Source organism: Urocampus carinirostris, chromosome 13 (assembly GCF_059441175.1).
Source record: "Urocampus carinirostris isolate Australia breed hairy pipefish chromosome 13, RoL_Ucar_1.0, whole genome shotgun sequence".
Lineage (NCBI taxonomy): Eukaryota > Metazoa > Chordata > Actinopteri > Syngnathiformes > Syngnathidae > Urocampus > Urocampus carinirostris.
In genome coordinates this window covers 27,823,978-27,837,969 of record NC_142361.1, presented here as the reverse complement: position 1 = coordinate 27,837,969, position 13,992 = coordinate 27,823,978, and the positions used below count along the sequence as shown (strand labels likewise).

Genomic DNA, 13,992 nt, shown 5'->3' with positions numbered 1-13,992 from the left:
GAACCAATTCAAAAGCAACTCATAGCGGATGAATCACCCTCCATTGGTCATCCTGGCAGCAAGGTCGCCAATGCTCTCTCGTAATCTCTCTCATAAGTGATTCGCAAAAAGTTCATGTCAAAGCTCATCCATCCCCTGGACACACACGGAGGCTCATTTGCGGGGTTTTTTCCCCCGTCCCCTCATAACGAGTCCATTGAAGGAGGCAACATGGCTACTCAGCATAAATGATTAGACAAACTAGGCCAAGGAGGAAGCCATGCTTAAAGAGTCAAGGCTGATTCTCCCCTCCTCTTTCTCTTTTGGCCCCTATGCTAGGACCAAGCAGCTATGCTAATCTGTGTCGGCCCAGAACGACAATACGCTGCCTGTCATAAGGGGCAATGTTTTTTCTCGACTTCCGATGTCACAATGGCACGATACCGTAAATTCTTGGCTATATGTAAAATGGATACATGAATTAATACCTACGAATATGTGCTGTATAAACAAATTGATGGATAGATGAACCAAGTGAGATCAAAATATATGACATAAAGGCAATTTATGAATTAATTCATTTATTTATTTTGGTATTTGTTTTGTCGTGTGTTTTGTTGTGTATTTTGTTACGTATTTTGTTTTCAGTGTATTTTTTAATGTATTTTGATACGTATATCGTCGTGTATTTTGTTGCGTATGTAGTTATGTGTTTTGTTACATATTTTGTTTTCTAATGTATTTTGTTTTGTATTTTGTCATGTTTTTTTGTGTGTTTTTTTTCAAATATAAAAATATTTTGCGTATATTGTAATGTGTTTTTGTGTATTTTGCCATGTCTTTTGTCGCGTATTTTGTTGTGTATTTTCTAATGTATTTTGTTTTGTATTTTGTCATGTGTTTTTTGTGCATTTTATCATATTTTTGTTGTGTATTTTTCCATGTCTTTTATAGTGCATTTTCTCATGTATTTTGTTGTGTATATTGTCTTTTTGTGTACTTTGTCATATGTTTTATTGTGTATTTTATCATATATTTTGTTGTGTATTTTGCCATGTCTATTATAGTGCATTTTGTTATGTATTTTGTTGTGTACTTTGTCATGGGTTTCATTGGGTATTTGGTTGTGTATTTAGTTGAGTATTTTGTTATGTGTTTTGTACTTTGTAATATGTTTTTTTTTTAAATATTTTTTTTGTGTATATTGGAATGTATTTTGTTGTGTACTTTGTCATGTGTTTTATTGTGTATTTTTATCATATATTTTGCTGTGTATCTTTTAATAGTCTCATCTCATCTCATTAGCTGCACCGCCTATCCTCAGTAGGGTCGCGGGGGTGCTGGAGCCCATCCCAGCAATCCTCGGGCAGTGGGCAGGGGACACCCTGGACTGGTTGCCAGCGAATCGCAGGGCACACGATTGTGTATTTTGTTGTGGATTTTGTTGCGGAGTTTGTCTTGTATTTTCTTGTGTACTTTGTCATGTGTTTTATCGTGTATTTTTTCATGTATTTTGTTGTGTATTTTGCCATGTCTTTTATCGTGTATTTTTTATGTATTTTGTCATGTGTTTTTTGTGTATAATGTGTATTTTTTATGTATTTTGTTACGTATTTTGTCGTGTATGTTGTTGTGTATTTTCTAACATATTTTGTTGTGTATTTTGTCGCGTTTTTTGTCCTGTATTTCAATATGGCTTTTGTTTTGTATTTTGTTGTATTTTATTAGAAATCTTGTCAGTTATTTATTTCAGGTTTTCATTTAAGGGACGGTCGTTCACCAAAGAGATGGATGCCAACTGCCGGGAAACTCGAAGAAGAAAAAGGTTTTATTTTTGTCGGGTATTTTTTGTGCATTTTGTCATTTTTTTTGTCATATACAGTATTTTGTTGTATAATTTGTCGTTGTCGTGAATTTGTTTTTTTATATAGTAATTTATTTTGTCGTGTACTTTGCCATGTGTTTTATTGTGTATTTTTAGATATATTTGTGTTTTTTGCCATGTCTTTTATAGTGTATTTTGTTATTTATATATGTTCATTTTATTATATGGCATATATTTTTGGTTATTTATGTACTTATACATGTATTTCTACATATGGCAGGATCCCTCCTCCACACTTGGGTGTGTTCACTGAGGAACCTTTCTCACCGCTCGGCCCTTACCTCCCGCGCAAACGCTGGACGGCTCGGCAGCCAGGATCTCAATGCAGGATTTCTTGATAATCTAAAACCAAATCCATATTTTTAGGATAACATCGTTTCAAGTTTTTCTTTGTGTGTTTGTGTGTTACCGAGTCGATGATCCCCCTGAGGGCTTGGAAGCCCCCCCACACGGGAAACACATGTTCCATAGTGTCGGCGATGGTGGCCAGCTAAAAAAAAACAAAAAAAAACGTATTGTGTTGTATTTTCTTTGTCGTGTGTTTATGTCCGCACGTTTTGCTTCTGTGCCCCCCTACCTGGGTCTGGTTAAACTCTTTCACCCCCACACAGTAAACAATGGCCCCCATGGACCGGGCCCTTTGAGCCTGCAAAAATGAACGAAATACAGTCAAAATTAAATGTTAAAAAAAATGCAGGGAAGCCAAAAGGGTCGCCAGCTGTGTTGCTGCTGGAAAAGTCATCACAACCTAAAAGCTAAAAAAAAAACAGAAAAAAGCCCAGAAAGGGTGGTTGCCGTGATTGTATAAATATATAAAAGGGAAAAAGCTGGATGTCATTCTTTGAGTAACTAAAGCAAAAAAAAAAAAGGAATAAGAAAACTAGCATAATGCATGACATTTCCAGATAATAATAAGTAATGATAATTTAAAGCTATTTAAAGTTTTTTTTAAACTGTTTACCTGAACTGTATAATAGTTTTGTAATTTTAAACTAAATAAAAGAAATACATAATAACAATTACTCTATCTTCTGTATGTTGATTTAATTTTTTCCCCTACAATGCGCTAAAATCATTTTAATACATATCATTTATTGCTATAACGACATTCTTAAGATGATACATATGAATAAATACGTGAAAGTCTTTGATTTTTATGTGTTAGTCTTCAAAGTTTACTCGCGAAGTAAACTAAAAAGAAAACTATTGCTTTTCAAACTGGAAAAACATTTAAAGATATTGTAAAACGATAAAAGTAATAAGTGTACTTTAACTAGAAAAAACATGTAAAATAAAATGAAACAATTAATAATAGAAATGAAAGAAAAATAGAAAAAACGTTATGAGAATACAGCAGTATAATAAAAAAATAATTCTTTTAATATTAATATAGTAGAGAGAAAAAAAATGTAACTAGAAAATATACGTGAATAAGAAAATGATGCAATAAATTACTTTTCAACTGCATTTTCAAGACACTAAAATAACAAAAGTATAATACTTTTTAACTGGAATAACAAATATATAGTACACTACGTAAAATTACACTTTTTAACTAGAATTTCTTTAACGTTGTAAAAAAAGAAACAAATACAATTTAAATACAAAAAAATATATTAAAAAATTCTGTAAATCGCAACAAAAAATATTTAATTTTTTAACTAAATTTTTTAGATAATAGAAGAAAAATGTAAAAAAAATATTGTTGAGTAAGATAAGTAAATACTTTTTAGCTATAACTTTTTAGATATAATAAAATAACGAAAAAAATATTTTAACTAGGGGGAAAAATAGGAAAAATAGAGTGGAATAAGAAAAATAATACTATAAGCACAATGATCTACAAAAGGGGAATGACTGGGAAAGCTGGGTAGTATCTGTGGGGAAATATTTTTTTTGTGTTTCTTTAATTTTGACTTTTTCACCCGAACGGAATTTTATATCGTGGTTTTGCATTTCATTCATGTTACATAAAACAAAATGTGGCCAACCGACTGATAAAAGCAGCGTATTAGTTTTCGTGACTTTCATAAAAGATCCTCAACTCTTGGTTCGGACTACAAGAGCAAAATGCTGAAATCATATATAGATTTGAAAAAGGAAAGATTTAGCATTAGAGATCGTCTTGGTTTAATCTGACCTCTCTTTGAGCCGTATCGAACTGCCACTCGTTGAGTTCCCCGTCCGTCAGCGCGATGATAACGCTTGCGGTTCCTGTCAAGCACGCAAAATTTCAAGGCCCGTGAAAAAACGCACCCGAATGCAACACACATTCCAAGTGGATGCCTTACCTTGATTTTCCTGATATATCTGCGCGTTTGCCTGCCAAAACAAACAAAAAAAATCGTTGTGATATTTGCTGGTTGTGTGATAATTGTTTGATTTTACCATCTCCAGGCCGAGGTTCATAAACGTGTCTCCTCCGGCGATGACGCTTTTCAGGGCTCTGAGGCCTCCGGTGATGGCCTCCCTGAGAAATAAAGAAATGTTTAAGGTTATTTTTGTGTGGGTGGATCCCTTGATGACTAGAGTTATAGAGGCACCATTTCCTGTGGTGTGTCATGGACAAGTACAGCCTGGTGGGGCCCATCCGTCTCCAACCACCAAATGTTTTCACCCGGTCTCAAAACGGGGACCTTTCTCGTGTTAGGTGAATGTGCAAACCACTGCACTACGGAAACACAAACTATCTCTAGTCGGTGGATGCCCTAACCACTAAGGTCGTAGGAGCACCATTTCCTGTGGTGTGTCTTGGGCAAGTACAGCCTGGTGGAGCCCATCCCTCTCTAGGCCACCAAATGTTTCCACCCAATCTCAAGCTGGGGACCTTTCTTGTGTTAGGTGAATGTCCAAACCACTATACTAGGGAAACACAAAATATCTCTCGTGGGTGGATCCCTTAACCACTACAGTCGTAGGGGCACCGTTTTCTGTGGTGGGTCTTGGGCAAGTACAGCCTGGTGGGGCCATCCCTCTTCAACCACCAAATGTTTCCACCCTGTCTCAAACTGGGGACCTTTCATATGTTAGGTAAATGTGCTAACCACTGTACTACTTTTTCTGTGACAGTCAGGAGAAAAGGGAGCAAGTGGTCACTTCACTTTGGAGAGGGATGGGTGCCACCAGGCTGTACTTGCCCAAGACACATCTCTGAAAATGATGCCCCTACGACTCTTAGTGGTTAAAGGATCCATGCTGTGAAAAGCTTGTATGAGGATAGTAGAGCTTGTTGTGAGAGTGGGGAGTGAATTGAGCGAGTGGTCACTTCATTTTGGAGAGGGATGGGCGCCACCAGGCTGTACTTGTCCAAGACACACCACAGGAAATGGTGCCCCTATGACCTTAGTGGTTAAGGGATCCACCAACATGCTGTGCAAAGCTTGTATGTGAATAGCAGAGCTTGTGTAAGAGTGGGGAGTGAAGTCAGCGAATGGTTTCTGGTAAGAGTGGGTTCGAGACAAGGGTGTGTCGTGTTACCTTGGCTATTCAATTTGTATATGAATGGAATGGTGCGTGAGGTGCGCGAAACAGATGACACTGCTTTGGTGGCTGACTCTGCAGCAGGACTGAGTAACTTGGTAGTGGAGTTTAATAGAGTGTGTAAGAGAAGGAAATTTAAGGTGAATGCAGACAAGAGTAAGGTAATGAGGTGTCCAAGGGGTGGTGAGGTAGGTGGATTAGCGATTTTGTTGAATGGTGTAAAGTTGCAGGAGGTACACCGTATTTGGCAGCAGGTGGTGGTTTGGAAGAGAATGTGAAGAGGAGGGTGGGTAAAGGGTGCAAGGCAATGGGTGTGCTGAACGGATTGTTTAGATGTAGAGATTTACAAATGGATGCAAAGCGAGGATTGTATGAAGGTGTGGTGGTACCAACAGTGATGTATGGCTCAGAGGTGTGGGGTTTGAGAGTAAATGTGGATATATAAGTTGAATGTCTTTGAAATGAGATGTTTGCGTAGTATGTGTGGAGTGACACGACTAGATAGGTTAGGGAATGATGAATGTCTCTTGTTTCTTTTCCTTCCATGTTTTGTTCAGTTAAACCCAGGTCGTGTCTCAGCATCCATGGTCCGCTCGTCATAGCACTCTAGTTGTTTTGTAGATGTCTAAGAATGTCTCTTGTCTTTCTTTCGTGTTTTTTTTTGTATTGGAGCTAGTTGGTATCCCAACATATCCTGCATTGTCACCGTACAAGTTTTGTTCCCTGTGATTTAGTCTGTGCTCCAACATACCCTGTGTACTCCCTGTCATGTTTTGTTCATTTAGATCTAGTTAGTATTTTAATAGTATGTAGCAGGGATTTCTAGCTTTGATGTCTTTGGATTCTGAGGATCCTAGAAAACATTGTTGCTCTGTTTATTTACACTATCTGACAAAAATGTATTTTCTGTTAATAAACTCTTTTCTATAATCTGATTTTGTGTCTACTTTTGTTTATCCAACCATTCAGGATCATGACAATTTGTTCTTATTATTAAATACGCTTGGCAGAAAATAAGGCCCTTTTGGGGCTTTATTGTGAGAAAAAGCTTTGTCAGTGTCATGACAGAAAAAAAAATTGGATGAAGACTAAAACGTGCGGTCAAGAAGAGAATGACTTCAGCAGAAACAGGACGTGGCGCACTCCAGCCTGCGAGCATTCCATCCGCTAAAAACCCGAGAGTGGAGGGGAAAAATATAGATAAAACAGGAGGAAATGTATTTAAGATCTAGAAAGTAATAGATTCTGAATTCAGGACTACATGTTACATTTCATTTTTATATTTTCCCTTTACAACTTTATAAACAAATACTAAAGCATGACCTCGTGGGACGGAGGTAAAGCTAAACATAGAATACAGATGTGCGCAGCAGTCTTACCTGTTTTCAGTTAACTTCATGATGATTTTGCCATGAGTGGAGAAGACGATGAAGGACATCCTCAACATGGGACTACGATAGAAAACCATTGTTGACATTCACACTCTGATACTGAATTACACACACTAAAACCAAATTTGTTATCAATATTATGTAATGTTGACTTTCTCCCTCACATCTTTCAGATTTAATTCCCCCCTATGTTCCTGCTGGGAGCCTTGGCTCGGAAAATACTGGTCTGCTAGTGTTACCAAGAGCCAAGAAGAAATCCACAGGTTCTAGAGCGTTCTCCATTCGGGCCCCGGTGGTGTGGAATGCTCTGTCCTCTGAGATTTGATTTGAAACCTCAGTGGAACTGTTTAAATCTACGCTTAAAACACACTTATATTCTAAATCTTATGAATGACCTATATTTCATGTTGACAATATCTGTGTATTATTTGTTATTGCAACATCTGTTGCAGCCTGGTCATCCTGGAAGGAGGATTACCTCATGTGCGGCCCCTTCTCAAGTTTTCTTGATTTCCTCATGCTGAGGTTTTGAGTTTTTCCTTGCCCTCATGTAGGTTTTAGATCAGGGGATGGTGTAATAATAGTCTGTAATAGTCTGTGATCTGTGCAGCCCTTTGAGACTTCTTGTGATTAATGACTACAAATAACGGTGACTTGACTTGACTTAACGTCTGCTACTTTTATTGCTGTTGTTTGTGTTCACGCATGGCCCCTTTAAGGAAAGACGTATTGCGAGGGAGGCGACAGATGCAGGAGCTTGGTGCTTGTAAGTCAGTCAGTGTGTGCACACGAACGGTGTGAGTTGCGACCAACAGTAAATGTTATACAGGCTGTTATTTTGTTATCAAATTGGCAAAAAGACCTAATCAGCAACTGGGTGCATCATAGATCAAGCCGATTACAATTACAAGTTTTGAAACAATTAAACTGAATGTGTTGTTTAGTACTGCAATATCTTTTTTATCATATAATTAAACGCTTTGGTAATTTCGTCGATCAATCAGTCAATTAGATAACCTATTAATGTTTTCATTCCAATCAGAGTACAGTAAACAGAACATTTTATGAATATACTATTGTGAAACAAATTTGAGATAATTTGACCTATTCTGTGCCAGAAAATGGGCAGATTTGATGACCATTGTCGATACAATATGAGGCCAAAATCATTCGCTTCAGACTTATACACAAACCAAAAACTTTCGATAATGTAAAAAATACTTTGGAAAAAAAAAGATTAAAAATATTTTTTATAAAAGAAAATTAGATAAAAACAACATGAATGTAATGTTGGGGAGCTAAATTTAGATGGTTTGGTGATTTTATTACTCCAAATAGAAAAAAAATTAGGGGAAATTATTCTTATAATGTGTTATTAGTATATAAATAATTATCTTATTTCTAACTCAATAAATATATTTCAATTCATTTCCAAAAAGTATAGAAAATATTTATCCTTCATCATCGTTTTTTTATTTATTTCTACGGAGTTTGAAAAGGAAAATAATTTTAAAATGTTGCACTCCTTGATAAATTGTAACATTAATGATCGATCGTACCTGATAAATTTCTCCGCTAGCTGTTCGACAAACGAGTAAATCTCAATCCAGTGATGCTTCACACTTCCGGATCTGTAAAATAGAAAATACAACGTTGTCAAAAAGATCTGTTTGCTTAAGAAAACTTAAGAGCAAATTTATAAATAGTTGGTAGAGTTTGCATGTTGTTATTCTGCATACCAGGGGTTTCCAACCTTTTCCAAGCTGAGAGCAACTTTTTGCTACTAATTAGCGTCAAGGGCACCCAGTTTGATATGTATTTCTAAAATAGCAACTTTACTTGATGGCTTGCTAAACGGCTCAAAAGGTAGCTTGATAGTTAGCTAGGTAAAAAACTAAAAGGGAGCTAGATAGCTAGCTAAAAGAGTAAAGGCCAACTAAACAGATAGACAGGAAACTAAAAAAAAGCTAGATAGCTAGCTAGAAAGGAGGCCCAAATTTAGCTTGATAACTAGCAAAAAGAAGATAAAATGTTGGCTAGCTAGCATGCAAAAAAACGTTAAAAAACTAGCGAGATAGCTTATAAAATAGTTAAAAAGGCAGCTATAAAGTTAAAATGCCAGATAGCAAGCTCAAAAAAATTGCATTTTTATGCACACAGTTTGTTGTATTTCCTGTATTGCCTTTCTCTTCAGTCAGTTCAGATTCTCATGTGTTTAGTAAAGACCGCGTGTTGGATATGCAATATTGTTTTTTTGTATTGTATTTATTTATTACATGTACCAAACGTTTTAAGTGATGTTAAAAGTGGAAGCAAAAGCATGATATCCATGGAAACAAAGGTTGCGACAATTAAGAAATACATAGAAGGCTCACCAAATGCTACTGGAACAATTGGCAATCCAGCAATTAGGAAGAAATTTAAGCAAGAACATTTTCTAAAGGCGAGGTAATCCTTGCATCCACCCACTGACTTCACTGTGCCAGCTCATACCAAAGGTACATAAAATCCCCTATATTTATCTGTGATGTTATTTAATCACATACACACATTTTTATTTTCATTTTAATGTTTTTATCCAGGGTACCAGAGATCGAATCAGCTATACTACTTCACTTAATTGTACTTCACAGATTTTTTTTCCTTTTTTTTGGTTTGTTTTTGGAGCATAACCCCAACAATAAAGAAAGCTTCGCTGTAATGCAACAGCAGTAATGTCTTCAATTTGTTTCTCTGTTTACATTCCATTACGTTGCACTGTAGCCTTTTAGCCCCCAACACATTTCCCCTGATTACACCAGCATCTCCTTAATGAAGCCCAGTCCCAGGGGGTCCCCGCTAATGAGGGGCTAATTGCAGTAGGGCCAGAGGGTGAAGGTTAGCCCGGGACAGATGCAAGCAACATGGGGCAGCTGGTCCCGTGAAAACGCTCGTGTGTGGCAGAGGGGGAACAGATGGTGATGAGCACGGGCAGCAACACAACAGGTTGAGAAGAGAAAAAAGACCTGGGGGTGGGGGGCGCACCAATAACGCTCAATAGGGGGGCTCGCAATGCCATCAATTAGCAAAGTGTGGCGGTCTGAGGAGTACCTCAGGTTTGTAAAAGCAAAGAAAGTCGGAGCTGTTTACATTCAGCGGGGCTATTCTTTAGTTACACCCGTTTAGCAAGTCATTTCCTGCACAGATTACAGAGACAGGAGGACACGATAAAGAATCTGAGGAGGGGATCTGCTCTCTTTGTGATACCATATAAGGGCTTCAAAGAGCTCTTTCAGATTACGATTAGCTGGAATAAACAAAGAGGGTTTCGAGGAAACTATCTCTTCTGGATAACACCGTTATTGTGAAGCTAAAGCTAACCGTTACTCGGGTAATGTGGTTAATCCAATGCTCATTATTTTCTGCCACACCGCACTCAGAAGAAGAAATCCCCTTGCCATATTGTACTTCGGCAAAAAATGAACGGCACTTTTGCGGCTGCGATCCATTATCCCCAATCCCCTATTAGTAGTGAACGGCAGGAGGCATTTTTGTTGGGAGGCCTGACATATAATGAAATGCACGGTTGAGGCCGTGATTTATTATCCCCGGTCGACTATTCCTGAAAGCAGGGGCAGGTAGAACAAATTTGTGTCATGCACGGCCGCTCTTTTTTACCATTCATTCCGCCTAGAATGAATTGCACCCATAGTGCCGTGGTCCTTTATCCACAATCACATATTGCTGCAAGCGGGAGTCAACAGAACGCCTTTTGTCATGTCTGGTGGATCTTTTTTGCTGTTCTGACCAACAAAAAGTGAAATGCACTCGCGTGGCTGCGATCTATTACCCCCGATCACAAATTGCAGCGAGCAGTGGCCGGCACAGCTCCCTTTTGTTGGCCAGCTCTTTTTTTTTTGCCGTTACAGTAGTTCCGTCTAAAATTACCCACGCATGTGCGGATAGATTCATTATTCCCAATCGCATATAGGTGCAAGTGGATCAATGCATTGCATCTGCCCCAATCTTTTATCCTCAGTCGAATATAGCTGAAAGTGGGCTCCGGGAAGGACCAGCAGAGGCACTTTTGTCGGGAGGCATGCTGTCTGACCTTGCAAAAATCAAATGCACAGTTGAGGCCATGATTTGTTATCCCTGGTCCACTTTTCCTGAAAGTAGTGGCAGAAAGAGCAAATTCGTATCGTACCATTCATTCCGCCTGAAATGATTTCCACCCATTGTGCCGTGAACCTTTAATTGCAATCGCATACTCTTGCAAGCAGGGGCCAGCAAAATTTTGCGGCTATTTTTTGCCCTTCTGTCCAACAAAAAGTGAAATGCACTCGTGTGGCTGTGATCCATTATCCCCAATCACTTATTGCTGTGAGCAGGGGCCGGCAAAGTGCACTTTTTGGGGGCTGGTGCATCTTTTTTTACAGTTACAGTAGTTCCATCTAAAATGAACCACACTTGTGCAGATAGATCCATTATCCCCAATACCATATTGGTTCGAGTGGGAATCAGCAGAATGCACTTTTGTCAGCCCCAATCCATTATCCTCATTCGACTTAGCTGAAAGTGGGGTCCGTGAAGGCAAATTTTTCACCATGCCATGGCTGTTTTTCCGTTCTTTCTGCTTAAGATAAACAGCTGTGTGGTCGCGACCCAATATCCACAGTGGATCTTAACTCTTCTACATTACTGTGTGCTTTTTCCAGCACAGGACTTCTCCAGTCCACACACATTGCGGGTTAGAAAGGAAATAGTCAGCCTGCTTTCTGGTGTAGGTCAGACAGCGAGTGTTGGAATGCTTTGCTCGGATGAGCCTTTTTTTTCATTCTGTCCATCTCGATCTATTTTCTCAACTCAACATGCTGAGCGCCAGAAATCTCTCCCACTGAGGTGCTTCTGAATGGGGTCACCGTGTGGCATTCAAGATGGGGGGAGAAAAGGCAAATATGTTGGTTTGAGGGGAGAAAAAGAGAAAAAGAGAAAAAGAAAGAACAACGGCTTGCTGGAGGCCTCTGGAAACATCCTAACACTGGGAGAGCTGGCCATGCATGACGCGCACTCCTCGGGCTCCTCTTAAACTTTCAGAAGCAAAGGGTAAAGAGTGAAGAGCGGCTGACAGATGTTGCCGTGGTTACCCTAAAGAGTGATATGTCATATAAAGTGTTGACTGCACAACTCCTAGTGCAAACTGAGGACATAAATAACTAACTTCGAACAGAAACGGGCATAACAGTTTATCAGGTCCCTTCGTTTAAGCTAGTAGCACGTTTGGACTTGTCTAATCTCTCTGCAGCCGTGAACATCGTTTTGCAGCCGGAGTCTAAAAATGACAAAAATGTCAATTATCGTGTCTGAGCAGCTCCCAGTGTCCACACTGACAAAAACACTTTTCTACTGTAAATTCCAGACTGCGTGCAGTTGTGCCAATGCAGACCTTACTGTATATAGCTTGCTTGCCCTGAAAGCGCCTGAAAGGAAATTTGATTTTAGACTGGCTTGAACCAGGTCAAAATAGTGGCCTAAGATAGAATATTGTGTCATGATTTCTGATTCGGGGCACCTGCGGCTGCCCCGTTGGCGCTAACAGCCCTGATCGCTGATTTGTCCCCTGACTCTTTTTAAACCCCCGTCTTCCAAGAGGAAGCTGTCAGACCGTCTGCAAACCTATGCTTCCAGCTAGGCAAGCTCTGTACCTTCCGACATTTTCCTGCCCTGTTTTCTCCTGCCTGATACCTGTTGCCGACCTGTTTCTGGACCCGTTTCTGCCCTGCTCTTCCGTCCCGGCCATCGATCTGGTTTGCCCTGTTTCCTGCCTGATACCTGTTGCCGACCCCTTTTCTGGACTCGTTCCCGCCCTTGCTCTTCCGTCCCGGCTTTCGACCGGTTTTCCCGCTGCCTACGACTATCTTCGCTCGACACGGAAGTGCCACTTCGGCGTTCCTGCCATCAGCTACCAGTGTCCGACGATCATCGGATCGTGGAAGCAAGCACTGCTCTCTTTCTCAATAAAACTGAGTAAAAACGAACGCTATTGGGTCCTGTCTCCATTTCTGGCTTGTGACATATTGTGAGTTAGGTGGACCCTTAGACGAGCAGATCGATGGATTCTGGGCTCAGTGAACATGTAAAGCTTATTTATTACCATTTATGAAGTTTGTTGCACTAGGGAAGGGGCGAGGACAATCACATATATGGCCTAGTAAATACTACAGGGTTTAGTGATAGGTGGTGAAGACTATAATACCTGATGTTTATATCAGCGCCAAAATCAGCCTTTTTTTGGTATCGGTGTCACGGTTGCCATGGCGCCCAATTGGTGCCGGCTGCGTCTCGTTGACAGAGTGGCTTCCCTTCTATTTAAGCTCAGTACTCTCAATCACCCTTTGTCAGTCCGTCAATGAACCAACGAACCAAGAAGTGGGTTTTGATCCTGTCCGGTATCGATCCCGTCTGTTTCATCTGGTTTTAATTTCGGTCTCCGGTCTCCAGTGTCTGGTATCGTGCCCGTCATTCTCGTTCTGTCTAATATCTGTCTCCAGTCTCTTATATCTGTTATCAATCCTTTCAATCCCGTTCTGTCCGGTATCGACATCATCTGTCCGGTATCGGCTCGTGTAACTGGTATCGATCTCGTTGGTCTCTTGCTTTCTGTTGTTCCACGCCCGACCTATGTCTTTCTTCTTTCGCCCAGTGATCACCGAATCATTGGCGTTTTGTGATAACGTGCATGACTGCCCCGTTTCCCGTAAAATAAAAGCTTGTGTGAGAAACGTCACGCATTTGGGTTCTCCTCCTGTTCCGGTTCTTGACAATCGGTACTCAGCACTGGATACCAGCATTGAAACTTGAAATTATATGGGTGGTAAATTGCCGTTATTAATAATTAATAATTGCAATATTAAGAAAAATGTGTGATTAAAGGTATAATGTTTTTTATTTTATTATATTGAGATCAACATTATATTAATTGCGAACATTTTTCTTAATACCGTGATAAGCTTAGTACTTTTTAATATTGGACACCTGTATAGGTATTTGCATAGGATGCCAGTTCGTTATTGTTACTATTATACCTCACTGTTTTTCGTTGCTCGGACTATTATAAACTGTCATTGTTACTATTTGCCAATCATGTTGCTGTTCTTTGATAACCGCACCCTTTACATCGAATCTACCTTTGTAACGTAGGAGATTTAATAAATAGGAATGGGCTCAAAGAAGGGCTTTAAGAACAAGTTGGAATTACTCATCTGAGGATTTGGTCCT

The 13,992-nt window shown here is 39.5% G+C and overlaps 1 protein-coding gene across 1 annotated transcript in view; it reads right to left on the bottom strand.

Moving 5' to 3' along the window:
• The window catches only part of antxr1d (ANTXR cell adhesion molecule 1d), a 52,247-nt gene that overhangs the window by 36,362 nt on the left and 1,893 nt on the right, over positions 1–13,992 (bottom strand). Inside the window, exons 2-9 of the mRNA XM_088351251.1 lie at positions 8,295–8,366; positions 6,724–6,795; positions 4,253–4,334; positions 4,156–4,186; positions 4,005–4,078; positions 2,442–2,510; positions 2,274–2,354; positions 2,146–2,206 (exon numbers count right to left, since the gene is read on the bottom strand). Of these exons, the coding sequence (XP_088207377.1) occupies positions 2,146–2,206; positions 2,274–2,354; positions 2,442–2,510; positions 4,005–4,078; positions 4,156–4,186; positions 4,253–4,334; positions 6,724–6,795; positions 8,295–8,366 (542 nt within the window). The remainder of the gene's footprint in view (positions 1–2,145; positions 2,207–2,273; positions 2,355–2,441; positions 2,511–4,004; positions 4,079–4,155; positions 4,187–4,252; positions 4,335–6,723; positions 6,796–8,294; positions 8,367–13,992) is intronic.